This window comes from Nelumbo nucifera, chromosome 4 (assembly GCF_055504915.1).
Source record: "Nelumbo nucifera cultivar China Antique chromosome 4, China Antique-T2T, whole genome shotgun sequence".
Lineage (NCBI taxonomy): Eukaryota > Viridiplantae > Streptophyta > Magnoliopsida > Proteales > Nelumbonaceae > Nelumbo > Nelumbo nucifera.
The window spans coordinates 19,040,636-19,060,526 of record NC_142652.1 but is presented as its reverse complement, the minus strand read 5'-3'; the positions used below and the strand labels follow the sequence as shown (position 1 = coordinate 19,060,526).

Sequence of the window (19,891 nt, the reverse complement as noted above, 5' to 3'; positions counted from 1 at the left end):
CCACCACTGGGCCCCTGCCACAGCCGTTACCTGCCAGGGCTGCGCAGGTGGCCGTTGTGACGTACTCCTTGCCCGGGGAAGTGACACGTCTCCAAAGTGACAGGCACGCCTCCGCCTGCAGAGAGACGTGGGCACAGACTGTCGAAAGGACAGGGGTTGTGCCGTCAGCTAGGGACGTGGCACAATCTGACTAGTACGGCCCGTTAAATAGAAACTTCCTGAGGAATGCTCGTGTGGCCCATTCGTGAACTACTTTGCAGCGAGCTTGGAATACTTCAGGAGTACCCTTACTAGAATTAGTCATCGGGACGACTTGTCTATTTGAGAGCTCGGGCGAGCTGGTTTTCTTAGCTCACAAGTTAAAGTTGCCTCGAAATATCCCTTTCGAGGTAGCTCGGGGAACCCGGAGCTCGCGTTGTGGCGAGCCCCTCCTTTAGCGCGCTACGATGTAGTGAGCTGCTTTATGGGCCCATTACTTAGTTGTATTGGACCACAATGCTGAGCTGTCGCTTATGCGGAGTCATTGTCCATGTGTCGCTGTTTCATAGGTCGGGTCAAATCATCCTTCATCAATTGCCCCCCACTCCTCGGGCTAAGAATATCACCTAAGCGCGAGGAGTTTATGAAGCGCGATGGACTGATTTGACCAAAATTCAAACTTGATTGACTATCCCCATTAAATGCATTTGCGGGAATCAAGAGATCATCTGACTTCTCTAACTTTTCGGATTTCAAAAACGTGCTGAGGTGGCCTTTAATTCCGAACGTCGTGCGGCTGCGACTACCTTAATCATGGAAGATGTGCCGCCAATCGCCTTTGGTTTTCAGAAGGCGTGCGGTCAGGGCGCCCGCGGACCGTTGGATCTGCTTTGATCTGGGCCGTCAGTTTGAAAGGACGGGGACTATAAATAGGGGGCCCCCTCGAGCCCTATCTTCTTCCACGCCATCTTGTCGTCTTTGGATTCTAAGGTCGCGTACTTCGCCTAGTCTACTCAAGTTCCTCAGTCTGCTCCGTTCTGTCTAGTCTGGTGAGTTCCGATAGCCGTCAGCCATGTCTGGGTACCCACGCCATACCTATCACAGGGGCGATAGCCAAGATGATGATGCTCCCTCAAGCTCGGGAGGAGCCTGGAAGCAAATCCCGGAGGCTCGGGAGGCCTCTGGCGACATGGCGTCTACTTCTAGGGGGAAGGAGCCTGATACCTTTGGCCCTTCCTTAATGACAGCGGAGAGACTCAGGTCTCTGATCTGCTACTTTCGCCTCCCTGGGGACCTGGTTTACAGCCTCCCTACTGGCAACTTCCCTTGGGAGCATGGTCTCAATGATATAGTAATCTTTCAAGAACAGCTCGAGGCTGGCTTACGTCTCCCCCTGCACCCCTTGATAGTGGATGTGCTGAATCACTTCAACGTCGCTATTGACCAACTTCATCCCAACGCCGTTCGAAACATGGTTGGGACTATATCCCTGTGTCACGAGTACTACCTTCCTTTGGACCTTGATATTTTTTTCTCTATCCTTTGTATAAAGAACGCTGCTCCTGGGGTTCCTCCAGAGATGCACTTTTATTACCTCTCCCCCCGTCGCGGCTATAAGCTCTTATACGAGCTACCGAATAAGATACCTGCCTGGAAGCGGGACTACTTTGTGGTCCGTAACCCCGAGGGGTGGCCTTTTCCCACCACTTGGAGGGGTGCCATCCAGAACCCCGGGGCCGAGCTATACCTTGAGATACGGAAAACGATGCTGTCCTGGGCGTCGGTAGGCTTCCTTTGCTTGGATTACTTGGCTGAGGAGAAGCTCGTGTAGGCTGGCTTGAGCCTGGGTAGGTCGGCATTTTAGGTCGCGTAGTGCCTTGTGACTTGTGTACACATGCATTTTGCTTCCTGTTGGACTAATATCTTGTGGTCTTTTGGCAGCCATCATGTCTAGTGCCGATTCACGCTGCCTTCTCTCGGGTAGCCAGAGATGCCAGGTGAAGAGGACGCGCCCCAACCAGACCCCTCCTTCGAGAAGCACTGAGTTCGGGTCTGCCGAGCTGGTTCTACCCTCTCCCCCGCCCGAGATTCCGATGCCCCCTCTTAAGGGGGCTAGTGGGATTAACCCTGGGGGAAACGAGCTCCCTCAGCCAGGGGAGGCCCCCTTTAACCCCCTTCCGCCCCGTCCTTACCCAGGTTCCTAGTGGGAAACTGGGAAGGGGTGAATGATTATCTGGTAGCTCATCGGAGGAGTCGGAAGGCAATTACTAATGACGAGATCGCTCAGTGGGGAAATATGGAGCCCGGGGATCTCTCCGCGTTCGCCTCTACCCATTGCATGGTGGTAAGTGGCCTTTTTTCCCTCTCTCTCATGTTTGCCCTTTTCCGCTTTCTTCTGATCTTCTTTTTCATCAATAGGTAAATTCCGCCATCCATGCCATGGCTCTCCAGACGCGCATCCATCGTGTCGACGCCCTCGACCAGCGGGCTGTCAACCAGAAGCTCCAGGTTGAGCTCGACCAGATCCGGGGCGAGCTCCATCACACCCGCAAGGGGAGCGAGTCTCAAGAGCTGCTCATCCACAACCAGGAGGCTCAAATCGCTCGGCTTACTGAAGAGAGCGCACGTTATAGGGAGGAATCGTCGAGGATGGCGGGGGAGAGGGAGCTCCTCAGGCAGCAGGTGCGGGACTTGGAGTCCACTCTTCTGAATCGGACCCGAAACTTTGATCAAATGGTGGAGGCTGAGCGAGAGAAAGTGGTCTGGGATTTCAAAGACTCCCAGGAATTTCATGACCTCCAGGCGGAGTATGGTTCGGGTTCGTACCGCTCAGGGTTTAAGCTCTATCGGTGGATGGTTCGGAAGAAGTTCTCTGGGCTCAACCTCGACGGCATTACTATGAAAGGCATGTCCCCTGGGACAGCAGACCAAGCGGATGAAGAGGAGCCTGCCTCTCCAGAGGATGAGGAGGCGGATCCTTGAGGTGGCGTTTCTCTGGGCTTCTGTGGCTTCTAGGTGCCATAAACCCGGTCTTTCACAAGTTTTCGGTTGGGCGATTGTGCCCTGTGAGATCAAACCTTTCCCGAGCTGTTTAGCTCGGTTACTGCACTTATTATTTTCCTTTTCCGCTCTTTCTTCTCCTCTTTTTTTTTTACAATGAAAGTTTCTTCCTTCTTCTGAGTATGATGAACTCCCTTAATTTTTGTTAAAGCGATCTCATCATTTGAGCTATTAAAGTTACATACCCGAAGTAGGGCTCTTCAGTAGGCGTTATACCGATTTGTCACGTTTAAGGCCTGTGGTATACCGCGAAGTGATTACTACATATGTCCAAACTAAGCATTGGTTGGTTATTCCTCAGTTCGACCAACGTATCGAGACGAGCTATGCTTCACAGGGTTTGAACCCAAGCTGCTTACGCCTTTGATATTTCATACCTTGCCTTCGCCACTGAAGTGGTTGTCTTTCTTCACGCCGAGGTCTTTGTTAGCTCGGTGTTTTGGCCCTTGGGCTGAAGGAATGGCTTGTGGCCCACTCGCGGAGTTTGCCCATGCCATAGAGGTGGTTGGGTCCTCTTGTGGCCCTCAGGCTTAGGGATGGACCCGTAGTCCGCTCCTAGATTTCTCCCAGGTCGAAGTGGCAACTAGGGTCTTCTTGTGCCGAGGTCATGTTAGCTCGGTATTCTGGCCCTTAGGTTTTGGGAGTAGCTTGTGGCTACTCGATTCTTACAGATAATATTGCCTCAGGTTGACAATATTCCATGCTCGAGGTACTTGTTTCCCTTCGAGGGTCTCGAGCTCGTATGTTCCTTCCCCGAGCACTCGTTTCACTCGGTAAGGCCCTTCCCAGTTGGACCCGAGCTTGCCAGTGCCAGGCTCAGGCACCATAACTTTACGAAGGGCTAGGTCGCCAACGCGGAGGTTTCGCCTCTTGACCATAGCGTTACAGTACTGAGCTACTCTCTGCTGGTAGGTTATGGTCCTAATGTATGCGAGGTCCCTTACTTCGTCGAGTAGGTCGAGGTTGGTACGTAGCTAATCTTCGTTTGTTTGATCACTGTATGCTTCTAGGCGCAACGTAGGTACTTCGATCTCTAAGGGGATCACCGCTTCGGTGCCGTAGGTGAGATTGAAGGGTGTTTCTCCCGTAGCAGTCTTCTCCGTGGTCCGGTAGGCCCATAAGACACTGGGTAGTTCATCTGCCCACAATCCTTTAGCTCGGTCCAGTCGTGCCTTTAGTCCGCGGAGGATGGCTCTGTTCGTGACTTCTGCCTGACCGTTTGCTTGAGGGTGCGCGACTGAAGTAAAGTTCTGTTGGATCCCATGTCTCGGCACCAGTCTTGAAATTTGATGTCCTCGAATTGTTTGCCGTTGTCGGAAATCAATGCCCGAGGTAATCCGAAGTGGCATTCGATGTTCTTCCAAAAGAAGTTTTGGACATTTCGGGCTGTTATCGTTACGAGGGGTTCGGCTTCTACCCACTTGGTAAAATAGTCCACTGCTACAACTAAGAACTTCCTTCCACCCGTTGCTGGCGAGAATGGCCAGAGTAGATCGATGCCCCACTGTGCAAAGGGTCACGGACTGGTGAGATATTTGAGGTCGGCAGCGGGTTGGTGGTAAATATTGGCATGCCTTTGGCATTTGTCAAATTTTCTAACGAGTTCGATGGCGTCTGCCTTCATTGTTGGCCAATAATACCCTTGTCAAAGCGCTTTCTGGGCAAGGGCCCTGCCCCCAAGTGTCCGCCGCACAAACCCTCATGAGTGTCGCGGAGTACGAGCTCGGCTTCGGTAAGTTGCAAGCAACGCAGGTAGGGGAGCGTGTAGGATCTCCTGTACAGCCGCTCGTCTACCATGACGTATTTAGCTGGCACTACACCCTTCTGGCCGCATTGCGATCTGCGGGGAGGGTCCCGTGTAACAAGAAGCTCATGAGTGGGTCAATCCAGCTCGGCTCTGCTTGAATGACGGGAGCGACCTCCTCTGACTCCCCCCCCCCCCCCCCCCCCCCCCCGAGAATGCTAGGCCGAGACAAGTCCTCCATGTACACGGTTCTCATGGTGATGTCGCTACTGCTGGCTAACTTGGACAGGGCATCGGCCTTAGCATTCTTCGACCTAGGGATCTGTTTGATGAAGTGTGACTGGAAGTTTAACAGGGCCTCTTTGACTTTGGCTAAGTAGGTGAACATGGTCGGCTCGCGAGCTTCATATTCGCCCATGACTTGGTTGACCACGAGCTAGGAGGAGCTGCAGATAACGATGTGCTTGGCTTTTACTTCTCTAGCTAAGGCTAGTCCGGCTATCAACGCCTCGTATTCTGCTTCACTGTTAGACGCCTCGAACTCAAACGTAGCGCGTACTCCAGTTTCATGTCGCTTGGGCCGTGCAGAACTATTCTGGCACCGCTACCCTGTTGGTTCGAGGAGCCATCTACGTGAAAGATCCAGGGCTCCTCATCCCAGTTCGCGGTTGGTCGAGCTAGGAGAGGTGCCACACTAGCTGCTACTTCACGGGGTTCGGACTCGACTGACCCGGGAGCTTCGGGCTCACCCGAGATGGGAGCCCTGCGCTCAACTGGCCTGGGAACTTCGGAGCTGAATGTGCATTCGGCTATGAAATCTGCTATGGCTTAGGCCTTAATGGCAGTTCGCGGCTTGTACTGGAGGTCGTACTCACTGAGCTCAACGGCTCACTTCGTCAAACGACCAGAGACCTCGGGCTTAAGCAATACTTGCCTCAGAGGTTTGTCGGTAAGGACGATAATAGTATGAGCTTGGAAGTACGGGCGGAGCTTCCGAGCTGCAATTATCAATGCATATGCTAGTTTTTCCATCACCGGGTATCTCGTTTCTGCTCCCTGCAATACTTTACTAACATAATAGATGGGTCGTTGGACCCGATCTACTTCCTTTATTAGTACCGAACTGACCACCTCGTCGCTCGCCGAGAGGTAGAGTTCTAAAACATCGCCCTCATCGGGCCGGGTTAAGGTCGGTACGCTAGTAAGGTATTCATTGTTCTCGTCGAACACGAGCTGGCAATCTTGGGTCCATTCGAACCCTTTGCACTTTATTGCCTTAAAGAATGGTAGACAGCGGTCCGCCGATTTAGACATGAAGCGGCTTAGGGCGGCTATGTGACCATTCAACCTCTGAACTTCCTTCAGCTTCCGGGGTGGTGTCATGTCTAAGATGGCCTTAACCTTATCCGGGTTGGCTTCAATGCCGCGCCGGTTAACGATGTATCCTAGGAACTTACCCGAGGTTACACCGAACACACACTTGTTTAGATTCAATCTCATATTAAACTTACGCAAAATTTCAAAAACAGAATGCAAGTCTTGTATTAATTCATGTGAGAATTGAGTTTTGATGACCATGTCGTCTACATAGCATTCTACTTTTCTGCCGATTAACGGTGCAAACAATTTATTTACAAGCCTTTGAAAGGTTGCCCCTGCGTTTTTCAACCCGAAGGGCATAACCTTGTAATAGTATAGGCCGAACTCCGTGATGAAGGCAGTCTTTTCTCCATCTGCCGGGTCCATCTTGATCTGGTTATAGCTCGAATAGGCGTCCAAGAAACTTAGCAACTCATGCCCTGAGGTCGCGTCCACCAAACGGTCGATTCGGGGGAGTGGGAAGCAGTCTTTCGGGCAAGCCCGGTTCAGGTCAGTGTAGTCGACGCACATGCGCCACTTGCCGTTGGCCTTATTTACCAGGACGGGGTTGGCTACCCAACTCGGGTATTGGACTTCTCTTATGAAGTCCGCTGCGAGGAGCTTCTCGACTTCCTCGTCGACCACTTTCCACCGTTCCGGGGCTAGGTTGTGTTTCTTCTGTCTAACGGGCCTAACTACAGGATCAGTGTTCAACTTGTGAGTTATGAGTTTGGGGTCTATACCGGGCATTTCTGTTGCGGACCATGCAAAAATATCTAAATTTTTAAGTAAAAAACTCACCAGTTCGAATCGTAGGGGCTCCTGGACGAAAGCACCAATCTGAAGCGTCTGAGCTGGGTCTGGTGTCGAGGTTGGGACCGCGGATATTTCTTTCATGGGCGCGGCTCGCTCTTCGCCTTGCTCCGGTCGTTCCAGTTCAAGGTCATCGGCCACCTTGGTTTTCCCCTTTAGGGCGGCAATGTAGCACTTGCGGGACTCGAGCTAGTCGCCCCGCGCTACTCCCACACCGAAGTCTGTTGGGAACTTCATAGCCAAGTGGTAAGTGGAGACCACCGCCCGTAGAACATGGGTGATCGGTCGACCTACTATGGCATTGTAGGGAGACGGGGTCGCTACCACCAGGAAGTTGTGTTTGAATCTGACCACATAAGGCCATGTGCCGATCTATACAGGTACTGTTATTTTACCAAGGGGTCGGACTTTTTCTCCGCTGAAGCCTACCAAAGGAGTGTCTACGAACTTCATGTCACTTCTCTGCAACTGGAGTTGGTCAAACGCAACTTTGAAGAGTATGTCGGTCGAGCTGCCTGAGTCGACGAGTATGCGCCTGACCTCGGAGTCGTTGATTCTTAGCTTTATTACGAGCGCGTCGTCGTGGGGGTAATAGACCCCTCGCACATCGTCTTCTATGAAGAAAAATTGACTCTTCCGTTCTCGGTCACTTTGGGGGGTTCTGCTCCTCCCGGGTGACCTCACGAACCGACGTCCGAGCTACCGCTGAAGTGCAACCCGCAATGATCGAACCTCCCACTATCATGTGGATGGTCCCCCGAACTAGGGGAACTGCTGTTGGTACTAGTACTGGGAGACCTGGTGCAGTATGTGCTGTTGATAGAGCTGAAGTTGTTGGAACTGTTGCATTTGAGCCTGCATGGCCCTCATGCACTGCATCAGGTCCTCCAGCTGGTTCAGGCTGGCTGCTGAGGGCACGACCGAAGGTTCGATGAACGTTGTTCTGACTGTAGCAGGGAGTGGGGCGACGACGGGTGCCATTGTGAGGAGCACGTTCAAGCTGGGGATTCCGTCCACTGAGAAGGGGACGATGAACTGTCCGATACAGACAGTAGGAAGCTGGGGTTGTTCCCTGGAGTTATCCATTTTCGTGCTTCGTCCGACGTTGCTAGAGGAATCCATGAGCGTTGGATTGTTTCAAGGAAGAAGAAGGAACTAAAAGAGTTTAGAGAGAAAGGTTGTTTGAAGCGTTTCCCACAGACGACGCCAAATGATGTAGCGCGATCCGAGCACTCCTAGCTGACTGCTGACTGGCTCCTTGTTGAAAATGGACGGCACCTGAGAAGATGAAAGGAAGGATTCCCGGGGGTTTACCCGGTGGAAATACTCCGATGCTTAAGTTAGTATTGTGTATGGGAAGTAAAGAGAAAACGAAGGCTAAGAGTGGAGGTCACACTTTATCACTATATTCGAGCGATTAGAGGTTTTTCCAGAAGAAATTTCTCCTCTGCCCTGAGGGCTTTTATAGGGGCGCTCTTGTGAGATCGGGTATAACCGCCATTGAGCCCCTGCCACGGCCGTTACCTGCCAGGGCTGCACAAGTGGCCGTTGTGACGTACACCTTGCCCGGGGAAGTGACACGTCTCCAAAGTGACAGGCACGCCTCCACCTGCTGAGAGACGTGGGCGCAGACTGTCGAAAGGACAGGGGCTGGGGCTGTGCCGTCAGTTAGGGACGTGGCGCAGTCTGACTAGTATGGCCTGTTAAATAGAAGCTTCATGAGGAATGCTCATGCAGCCCATTCGCGAGCTACTTTGTAGCGAGCTTGGAATACTTCAAGAGTACCCTTAGTAGAATTAGTCATCGGGACGACTTGTCTATTTGAGAGCTCGGGCGAGTTGGTTTTCTTAGCTCACAAGTTAAAGTTGCCTCGGAATATCCCTTTCGAGGTAGCTCGGGGAACCCAGAGCTCGCGTTGTGGCGAGCCCCTCGTTTAGCACGCTACGATGTAGCAAGCTGCTTTATGGGCCCATTACTTAGTTGTACTGGACCACAATGTTGAGTTGTTGCTTTTGCGGAGTCAGTGTCCACGTGTCGCTGTTTCATAGGTCGGGTCAAATCATCCTTCATCAAAAATCATTATTTATCCAAGTGTTGGTTAAGCAATTCAACCATTCGAATCAAATTGATCAACCTATGAAGTCATATTTATGTAATAAAATTTTTAAAATATAAAAAATACAAAAAAATGTAGAAAAAATATACATCTTTATGATATTTTTATTAAACAAGTTTGAAAAAAATATGTGTAATAAACAATAACTATTTTTATTGATAATGAAAATGAAATGCATAGTTTACAACTGACCAAAAATGAAATATAAAAAATAATAATAAATAGTTTAACTTTTAAGCTAAATGTGTTAACCTTTAATGTCATAAATAAATAATAAAAAATTAATAAAATGTATAAATGCATAAATTTTGCAAAAAAAAACATTTAGGCACATGTATAATATCATATATTCATCATATTAAACAAAAAACTAAGTGTGGCATATCAAAATTATTTTTAACACAAAAATACAAAAAAAAATAAAGAAAAAACTAAACACATGTATAATTTTATATTTACACTACTATTAAAAATATGAATAAGATTGTGGAATGCTTTGTCTTTTGGTTTCATATCAACAATTCAATCATCCAATTTGAGTGGGTCAACCTGATAAAATGTAACTTTTTATTTTGACTGTTAGATTAGAATTCGGTTAAAGTCCACTGTATATATACATTATTATGAGAGGGGAGTGTGAAACTTTAAGGAGGTAGTGGCTATCTTCATGTTCATCATCGCAACTGTTACAACACCATTTGCCCTCTTCTTAGATCTTATATCCCATATGGAAAAACTAAAAACCCTTACTAATTTTGACCATTAGGAATAATCGAACAAGATTGTGAGATATGGAAGTTTCTTTTTTCAAATTTATATTCTAAAATAAATAAAAAATTTGGAATTAGTTTTGATAGTTAAAATGTTCGGATCAATGGTTCTCTAATCATTTCAATGGTTTTTTTGTAAAATAGCGGTTCATGGCCAAAGCAAAATTGATCGTATAGTCAACTGTATCTAATCTTTTGCAATATGCATCTGACTAATGATAAAAAATATAAAAAAAAATAAAAAATACATCAAATTCATAGAAAAATTCTGAATACATTATTACTATAATTATCATTGTCTATAATTGCCACATGCAAAGCACGTGCACACTTACTATAATTATTACTATAACACAACTAATCTATACTATATATAAAAGTGTGAATGCAATGTGAAACTTTTTTTTGGACTAAAATTACCCTCTACTTATTTGTTTGAGAAAATGTATAAATGCCATTTTATTATAGCTTTAATACCAATGTTAATGACTACTAAAATGTTCATAATTGTGTATTTAGTCCATCTCTAATGGTTACGTTGAAAATGTAACTTCAATTATTATTTCCCACCTCATTTAATCCCCTTTCATCAAGTCTTGTGCTCAAATCATTAACTCTCATTTTCTCTTATTAAATTAGATCCATGTCAATATTTTTAACAATATAAACCCATATATTTTAAAATTGATTAAAAAAAATAAAACCATTTTTAACCCAAGTGGTGGCTAAGCAATCCTACTATCCAAATCAAATTGATCAACCTACAAAGTCATAGTTAGGTAATAAAATTTTTAAGATAGAAATAAATATAGAAACTTACAAAAATGTAGAAAAATTAGACACATTTATGATGTTTTTATTAATAAAATTAAAAAAGAGTGTAATAAACAATAATTATTTTTATTGGTAATGAAAATGAAATACATAATTTAGAACTAACCAAAATGAAATTATTTTATTATTTGACAAAGATCAATAGTTCAAATTTTGGGTCAAACATGTTAATCTTTATTGTCATAAATAAATAATAAAATAAAATATAAAAATACAAAATGAAAAAAATACGTATTTACACTATTTGCACACAAAAATGAAAAAAAAATACCACAACTTTATTGAATAGAAGAGTCAACGATTTGGTATTATTCGTTTTTTTGCCAAATTTAGATGTTTGAAAAGGAAAATTAGATAACACTTGAAGGGCATTTGTGTCTTTTCAAATGCCACTTAACGACTGGTTAATGATAGATACTAGATTGACACATTTTAAAAATTTGGGTATTGAATTTTCATTTTTAAAGTTCTGAGATCAAAGTGGCATTAACACAAAGTACAAGATACTAATTGAGAATTTTCCTATTACTAGTAATTAAGCATAATGCGTTTCACACGTATGAACTTTTGTTTTTCATATTAATTACTTGAATTTTAGATATAATATAGTTAAGATATAAATTGATATTTAATGAAAGTAACAATATGACTAAAAAACTTAAATACGTGTACTAAATGTGCACATGCATAAATTTTAAATTATTATTATTATTATTACTACTACTACTACTACTACTACTACTACTACTATTACTAACAATTATTTTTTATTTAATATGATGATTATATAACATTGGAAATGCTCTGGAATGTCTTTGACAAAACTCTATACTTTTTTATTTTTTATATTCAATCTTTTTTAAGTATTTATTATTCAATTATGACATCATGAATTTCTTTGAAAAGTTAGGATCATTGACCCATAATTTAAATAAGAAAATAAACTTGCTTTCAAAACAGTTAAATTATATATTTCATCTATATTATATAAATAATTTTTAATTATCACACTTAGTTTGACATAATTAATATATAATTTTTTATATATTCATTTGATTACTTATAATTTTTTATTACCTTTCAAATATTTGTTATTTAACTATCATATCATCAATTAATCCATTTGACCTAAACCATTAACCCATGACCCCCAAAAAAGATTGATTTATAGGTTGACATTAAATTTTGTATTACATTTCCATTATTGATAAAATTATATCTTATGTATAATATTTATTTTTCTTCAATATAATAAATGTATAATATTATAGATGTACCCAATGTTTTATTTTTTATAAATATGTAACATTATATCTTATGCACAAAATTTATTTTTTTGATTTTTCATATTTTCTATTTTTAGAAATTTTATTGTTTGACTATGACATCATTTCATTTATAGGTTGATATTAATTTTGGCATTCTATTTTAATCATTTATAAAAATACTTATTACATTTCATACTTATTTTTTGTTCAATATAATGAATATACAATATTAGTGATGTGTGGCCCAATTCTTTTTTTTGTATTATATTATATTTCTTATTATTTAATTATGGCATTATTTATTAACGCATTTAACCCCAAATGGTTGAATTGCTTACCTACCATCGAGAGGAAAGAAAATGGTTTTGTTTTCAAAATATATTTTTTACATTATTAAAATTAATGTTGTGGATTTAATTAGTATAATTTAATAATGAGAAAACATATCTTAAATATATAGTTTAATAAGAGAATATACCTTAGATATGCAATTTAATGAGAGATAATAGGAAAATAGTTTTACTTCCAATTGGTTTAAAATTTCACATTTCATTTCCATCACTAATAAAAAACATTTCTTATTTATTATCAATGTTTTCGACCTATTGTTGACTTGATTGATTGAACCGATCGAACTATCACTCGGCCTTGATCTTGGATTTGGTTTTGTTGAAACTCCGCCTTTTTCAGTTAAAAACTGTCTAACCTGAGTGGTTCAACAATTGCCCTATTCGACTCAGTAACTAGGTTGCAAGTTGGGCAATTAATTATATGCAAACTTTTTGTAAGCCATAACTTTGCACTCTGATGTTTGATTGGGGTTATCTAATTTTTATTTTGAGTAGCTTATCAAGATCTATACGTCCTAAGGGCCTTAGGCGCATTGCCTTGCTATTTTCGCGAGAAAACCCCTTTTTAGGCCCCAAATTGCAATTTTAATATTTTTATAAATAAAAAGTTAAAATCTGAATTAAAAGACATTAATAAATGTAACATAATACATATATTATATGTAATGTATGTAAAACATAATTATAAAATATATATAAAACATAACTATAAGTCTATAATATATGTAAAACATAATTATACTATTTATTGATAAAATATGTATTTTTACACACACACACAGTTGATGCAGAGCGGTTTGACTCGTTTGGCCTTGATAGTCGTACTGATGACCTATGACCTGAAGGCAAAAGCGGGCCTACATCTGGGTCGGTTTTTAAAATATTGTTTATCATACTTATTATTGTTTAATATATCAAATATATGATGCTAAAAATGTTCTCATTTTTTAATTTCTATTTTTTTTGCATTTTATATATATTTGAATTTTATTATTTAATTATGGTAACATGGATTAGCCCATTTGACTAAAATGGTTTAATTTCTTACCACCATCTAGATGAAAACACTATTTTTTTCTAGGTATATATTAAAAGTATAAGTTTTTATGTTATTGAAATTATTAGTTATATATATATATATTTAATTATAGAATTTAATGATGAAAAAAAACAAAAAAAGCCTTAAATATATGATTCAATGAAGGTGAATGCAAATTAATACCTTAAATGTTGAATTTAATGAGAGAGAATTGAATGTATTGAAAATTTTAAAATTACCTATTTTTTAATTTATTTAATATCAATAACCAACTATCCTATTTACCCTTATTTTTTATCAATGAATTTAAATATAAAAGGTAAATTTTATCCTCAAAAAAAATTCAAAAAATATTGTTGAGATATAGATATAGATTTTTTCACCAAAATTGCACAAAATTTTACTCCAGCGGAATTGCAATTTCCGTGGTCAAATGGGTCCCTTTTGTACGGTGCAAAAGAACGGGGCCTAAGAGTTTCTAATCGTCTGACATGTGAGAATCCACACAAATATCAGACTGGCATGGCACTATATATATATGGAACAGCGATGTTTGGTACCTGAATCCACACGACCCAATCCCTTTTTGTTCTCCTTCCCCGCTTCCCTGCCTCGCAGACTCGCAGTAGAAACAGAAAACTTGGACCTAACGTTACCGACCCACGAGTTTCCCGGTTCGCACAGGTCACATCTACCACTCCGAATCTTCCCCTACATTACGGCTGACAGCTGACCACTGTCCTTTCTTCCATTATTATTCATTTGCTTCATCGGTTCGTTTCGTTCCTCTTTTTCCCACTTCCTCTCTCTGTCTCTTGTATTTTCCCTGCGCTTCTGATCTCGTCTATCTCGCCCTCGATGGACGTAAATCTGTTAAAACCCACTTATCGGACTGCGATTTCAACTCCTTGTTTCTTCAAATCTTCGAGACCGATCACCCTTTTCCCCAATGCAACTAGGAAATCTTCCATTTTCGGGTTTGTTCAGTTAAGTTCATCAAGGAGATGCGTTCACTCTGTCAAAGCTTCTGCGGCTTCATCTGCCGGGTAATAACAGAAAAAACCAATTTTCTAGTTCTGTTAATGTGTTTGCCTGTGTTTGCTTTTCAACTTCAGTTGCAACTCTTAATGTGTATTTTCGATAATCTGATCGTTGTTACTAAGCTCATTTGTTTTGCGTGTTTTTCTTTGTTAAGATGTTTGCCCAATTGGGCATGCCTGTAATGTTGACTTTGAATTAAATTTGGATGCTTTTAATGCTATAGTTTCTCAATTACTTGAAAATTTACTGCTGTGATTGATGGTAGGGGTCCTTTCCTTTTGTTCTTTGATCCCATTTCCCATTTTTATGGAGAGCGAACCTTTTCCCCCATGAATTGTGGGCATTTAGTGAAACAATGTCGATTTATGGCGATCCACGAAAAAATTAGACAGAGAGAAGAGCAAAGCATCTTACCATTTTTAACTCGCAATACTTAATTGTGACATGGAGTCGTTTTCTCAGGTAAAACACATAACGATACCAAGGGAGGTTATGTGGTTTTTCATATTCTCTCCACTTTGTAATATCCCCCCCTCATCCCCCCTTTTTACATTCTACTTGTGGCCCCGTCAAGTAAATTATAATCACTGTATGGGTCTATCATAGGTTTTCCTGCACATGGTTTAACTTCCCGACATGTACTGGTTATGTAATGTGCTTATTCTCAGCAGTTTTTCATGATGAGAATAAATTTAACAAACATTATAGGATGGAAGAAGGTGATGCATATTACTAGGGGTGTTAATGGACCAGTTTTGGGTTGGACCCCGTCCAAAATCAATTTGGACGGATTGGACAGACCAATAAGACATATTGAGTTGGACCAGTCCAGACTTAATGGTCCAAAGTATTTATTGGATTGGACCTGGTCCATCAGTAATGGATTTATATTGGATTGGGTTGGATTGAACCTATATATCTGGGCCATTGACAGAAGGTAAGAATACAGGTGTCAATGAACCAGGTTTGGGTTGAAACCAATTTGAACGGATTGGGCGGTCCAGCATTGAATTGGACTGGTCGAAATGGTCCAGAGTATTCATCGGATTGGATTGGACCTGGTCCATCTGTAATGGACTCGTATTGGATTGGATCAATCCGACCCGGTCCAATCAACACCCCTGCATATTACCATGCATACGTCGTGATGCCTACAATCATACAGTTGCATAGAATGGATGCTCATGTTGGTATGACTTAATACATTCTGGTCAAAGAGAATTATCTGAACACCTGTTTAGTGATAGGCTCAAATTATTCCTGCAAACTAACTGCTCAATGAGCTTCATGGGATCAAGCTGATAACTGAATTGAAGGATGCCAGTTGTTTCATTGTCAGATGCCCATCCAAATTCATCTCAGCTAGCATAGAAGAGAAAAATGGCATGGTGATGTAGGAAAAAGAAAATGAATAAATCATGCAGGTATATGTGTACACAATTACACGTAGATGTACAAGTCTTTGATATGTGTAAAATTGTAAATATAGATTTATTAAGAAAGTGCATCATATGCTTCATTGCTCGTGAAATGCTTGAGCATAGTTATGCATAACAATGTTATAAATAATTATACTTGCATTTGCGTATCAAGACACCAATATGCTGATAGTGAGACATGAAAGAATCAGTGTACATCAGCACATGGACATATGTGCATGCTTATTTTTGAAATTCAACACCTGATCTTGAGGTTCCAATGACAACTGAACTAATTAAAAGGTTTAACTAATTCTGTGGCATATGAAATAAAGCAAGTGAATCATTAATACATATACATATATGTACCTGCATTGTGGTCTTAAAATATGCAAAGATTATTTCTAATGGTTTCAGTCAGCATTTGTGATTTTGAGTCCTATTCAACTATATTCTGATATTAAACTATTTTTTTGTAGATTGGAGAGGAAGAAGAGGGTGGATGAGAGTGAAAGCTTGACCTTGGACAGTATAAGACATTCTTTAATTCGTCAAGAAGATAGTATAATATTTAGCCTTTTAGAGAGAGCTCAGTACTGTTACAATGCTGACACATATGATCATAATGTATTCTCCATGGATGGGTTTGAAGGCTCTTTGGTTGAGTTCATGGTCAGGGAAACTGAAAAGCTTCATGCTCAGGTAAAACTAAACCTCTTAAAGAGAAAAAAGAAAAAAAAAACGACTGATAGTTTTGCAAGTTTTCTTGACTTGCTGTCCTCTTGCATGTTTAGGTTGGCAGATACAAAAGCCCAGATGAGCATCCGTTCTTTCCAGCCGATTTACCTGAGCCAATGCTCCCACCTCTTCAATACCCACAGGTCAAATACAACTTCATAAGTGGTTGTTATTTATACAATGTGAACTATGTTGTCCAATCTTGGTCAATTGCCAAGCTCAGTCCAATATACTAGACTCCAAATTATTTATTTAGTTTTTGAACGATCGTTTGGTGTCATCATGCCATGATCATATATAAGGAGCATATTACCAAATAATGCAGTGATTTTTTTAATCAGTTCTGATGGTTGAACTGAAATTTAAAATGCTTCATTTTCTATTTGGCTGGTCAAGCTTAAAACCTTTTACTCTGTGTTCTGGGTTTGGTTCTCCAATTGATATAAATATCGCAAACTTTGAGAATGACATCGAAAGTTCGCTTCAGAAAATAAAACAGTGAAGATCTTGTCCAAAATTTTGCAGCTGATCTAAAAATTATGATCAAGAGAGCTTAATTTCAAGCTGGTTCCAATCCTCACCAACTCTCTAGTTTGCATCCCTTTATGTAAAGATAAATAGTGATTCTGACTTTGGTAACCCTTTTTTCATAATTCTGTATAATGCTCATATTACTGTTGCTTTATTATTTGCCTGGTAGCTGCTTCTTATTTTGTCATATTATATTTTTCCAATTAGGTTTTGCATCCTATTGCTGATTCTATCAATATAAACAACAAGATCTGGGATATGTATTTTGGAGATCTTCTTCCAAGATTGGTTAAAAAAGGAGATGATGGTAACTGTGGATCTACTGCTGTTTGTGACACAATTTGCCTGCAGGTATGCATTTTAGAAAGGTTAATTCTCATTTTTTATTCTAAAAGTTATTGTGGGGAGTCATGGTGGTGTTTTTTTTTTTGATAAATAATATATCACGCTCCATTAAATTCAGAGAGAAATTACAGACCCTTGGGAAGGCGTGACTCATGATATGCCACCTCTCCAAACAGAAAACACATAAAACACAAACCACAAAAACTCTAGCAAAAAGTACATGAGTGCTACTACATGATTACAGTTTAGCCCAAAACAGTGTTTCCCTATTTGCCCCTTGTTTTGCCAAGGTATCAGCAAAGGCATTCGCTGATCTCCCCACCCACTCTGTAACAGACATATTCCTTATCAGCCATTTGTATTTCTTTAGCCTCATTCTTGTAAGCCCATGCAACCTCCAGATTATTTAGCCACTCCACTACTACCTAAGAGTCCCCTCCAGCAGCTTCTCCACACCCAATTCTTTTGCAAGAAGGACTCCTTGTATGGCAGCTAACAATTCTGCTTTAACAGAATTCCCAACTCCCAATGGGCCAGAGTAGAGAAGGATAACCTCTCCAGCCTCATTTCTCAGAACTCCTCCCAACCCAGAGGGCCCTGGGTTGCCCTGGCTACTCCCATCAAAATTCAGTTTCAAAAAACCTTGTGGAGGGGGTTTAGTTCGTAAAAACCCAATCCTTTGAAGATGAGCAGCTTGCTACTGCTATCTAGTTCCTCCATAGATCATTAAAAGAGAAATGGTGAAATAGTTCCATAGGTAGACCCAAATTTGATTCATTGACATTAGAAATTTAAAACAAAGCCTTTAGATTGCTTCAAACGGTAATTACCTTCACTCTCAAAAAAATCAATGGTAATTATCTCCACTGAAAAAACTCATTTCAAATGATGTAGGATCCATAAAATGGGCTATTGTTTGCAAATAAAATTTGATTTTGTCTCTTAAATTAAAAAAATCTATATATCAAATAAAAAATAACCTAAATTTACAGTATAAATAATGGGTATGAAACAAAATTGATTGGAATACTGGCTTGGTACTTAGTACGGGGTGGCCATTCTCTACTATCATATGCAGGATTAATTCAGTGATAGGTCCTCACACTTGCACTTGACATGTCCATAATGAATTTCGCCATGTCCAAATATGAAAGTGTTTTATATGGTTCAAATCAAATGAATGGTTATCTTTCTGTGATCCAAACAGATGAGGCTTTTATTTGGTGTAGCACCTGTAAAAAAGTTTTGCAAACGTGGTATTATAGTCTATTTCAGGCTCTGGTATTGGAACTCTTCACCTTTTATTTGCTTACCAACTTCTTTCTTCTACATTATTGCCGTAGGCACTCTCAAAGAGAATCCACTATGGTAAATTTGTAGCAGAGGCAAAGTTCCGGGCCTCTCCTGCTGCCTATGAAGCCGCTATTAAAGAACAAGTATGCGTTCTTTCCTCTATGTTATATGGTCTATTTTATTTACCTTCATGATTTCTTGTTTTGGATTCAGTTTTGTGCTGCTGCTTGCTTTTGCAGGACAGGGCCCAATTGATGCAAATGCTAACATATGAAACTGTGGAAGCGGCAATAAAGAGAAGAGTAGAGATGAAGGCCAAAACTTATGGGCAGGAAATAATTGTCAATGAGGAGAGAGATGTAGATGATCCTGTATATAAAATCAGACCAAACTTAGTCGCTGAACTATATGGAGAATGGATCATGCCTTTGACAAAGGAGGTTCAGGTTGAATACTTGTTGAGAAGGTTGGATTGAAGAGAGAATTTTCCCACTTCAAATCAAAGAAAATAAACAAAGAATCAAACATGGAGGCCTTGTCATCTTGTGGATGCCAATGTTAACATATAAGATGGATTGGGTTAGTTTTTGGGATTTTTAATTAGTACAGCATGTCCCAAATCCACTTCAGATATTCCCCAGGCATTATTTGGAGGCATTCGCATTACAAGAGCATGGGTTCACAACTGCCATTGCTCATGCTACTTATTTTGATTGGAAACATAAGAGCTTTCCAATTGTAGTCTTTATTGTTTGATTTGTAGGTTCCGTCACTTGGGCTCAGTGCTCCGTGAATCGGCAGTGGTGGGTGCCGTTGTTTATTTGCTATTGTTTCTGTCAAATTCTCTATTTCTTGGTGCTCACACAGTCCTGTCTGTCTTTAGGAGGCGCAGTGTGTTTACGTTATTTATTGATGATCCATTGAGATGTTTTTATTTTTTAATGATTTGGAAAGCATCCATTCTTATAACCCTCTTATTGCGCATATATTTCAACAAAACTGGGTGACGATGTTTCCAATTGGGGGAAAGAGCCAAGCTGTGGTGTGGACCTTTAGTGAGGTTTTGTTCAGCTTCAGCCCATGAATAATCAAGGTCTGACAGTTGGATTGTCTTCGACTCTGTCTCAGCTCTCTCTTGTTTTATCTGTAGATTTTGTACATTCATTTTTAAAAGTAGGAGCTAGGGTCTAGTA

The 19,891-nt window shown here is 41.1% G+C and overlaps 1 protein-coding gene across 1 annotated transcript; it reads left to right on the top strand.

The window, feature by feature from the left end:
- Positions 1-13,722: 13,722 nt before the first annotated feature.
- LOC104598032 (chorismate mutase 1, chloroplastic-like) lies at positions 13,723-19,640 on the top strand. The gene is made up of 6 exons (XM_010259905.2): positions 13,723-14,378; positions 16,271-16,493; positions 16,586-16,672; positions 17,268-17,411; positions 18,749-18,841; positions 18,938-19,640. The coding sequence occupies exons 1-6, from the start codon at positions 14,191-14,193 to the stop codon at positions 19,172-19,174; spliced, it is 972 nt and encodes a 323-aa protein (XP_010258207.1). The 5' UTR covers positions 13,723-14,190; the 3' UTR covers positions 19,175-19,640.
- Positions 19,641-19,891: the final 251 nt, after the last annotated feature.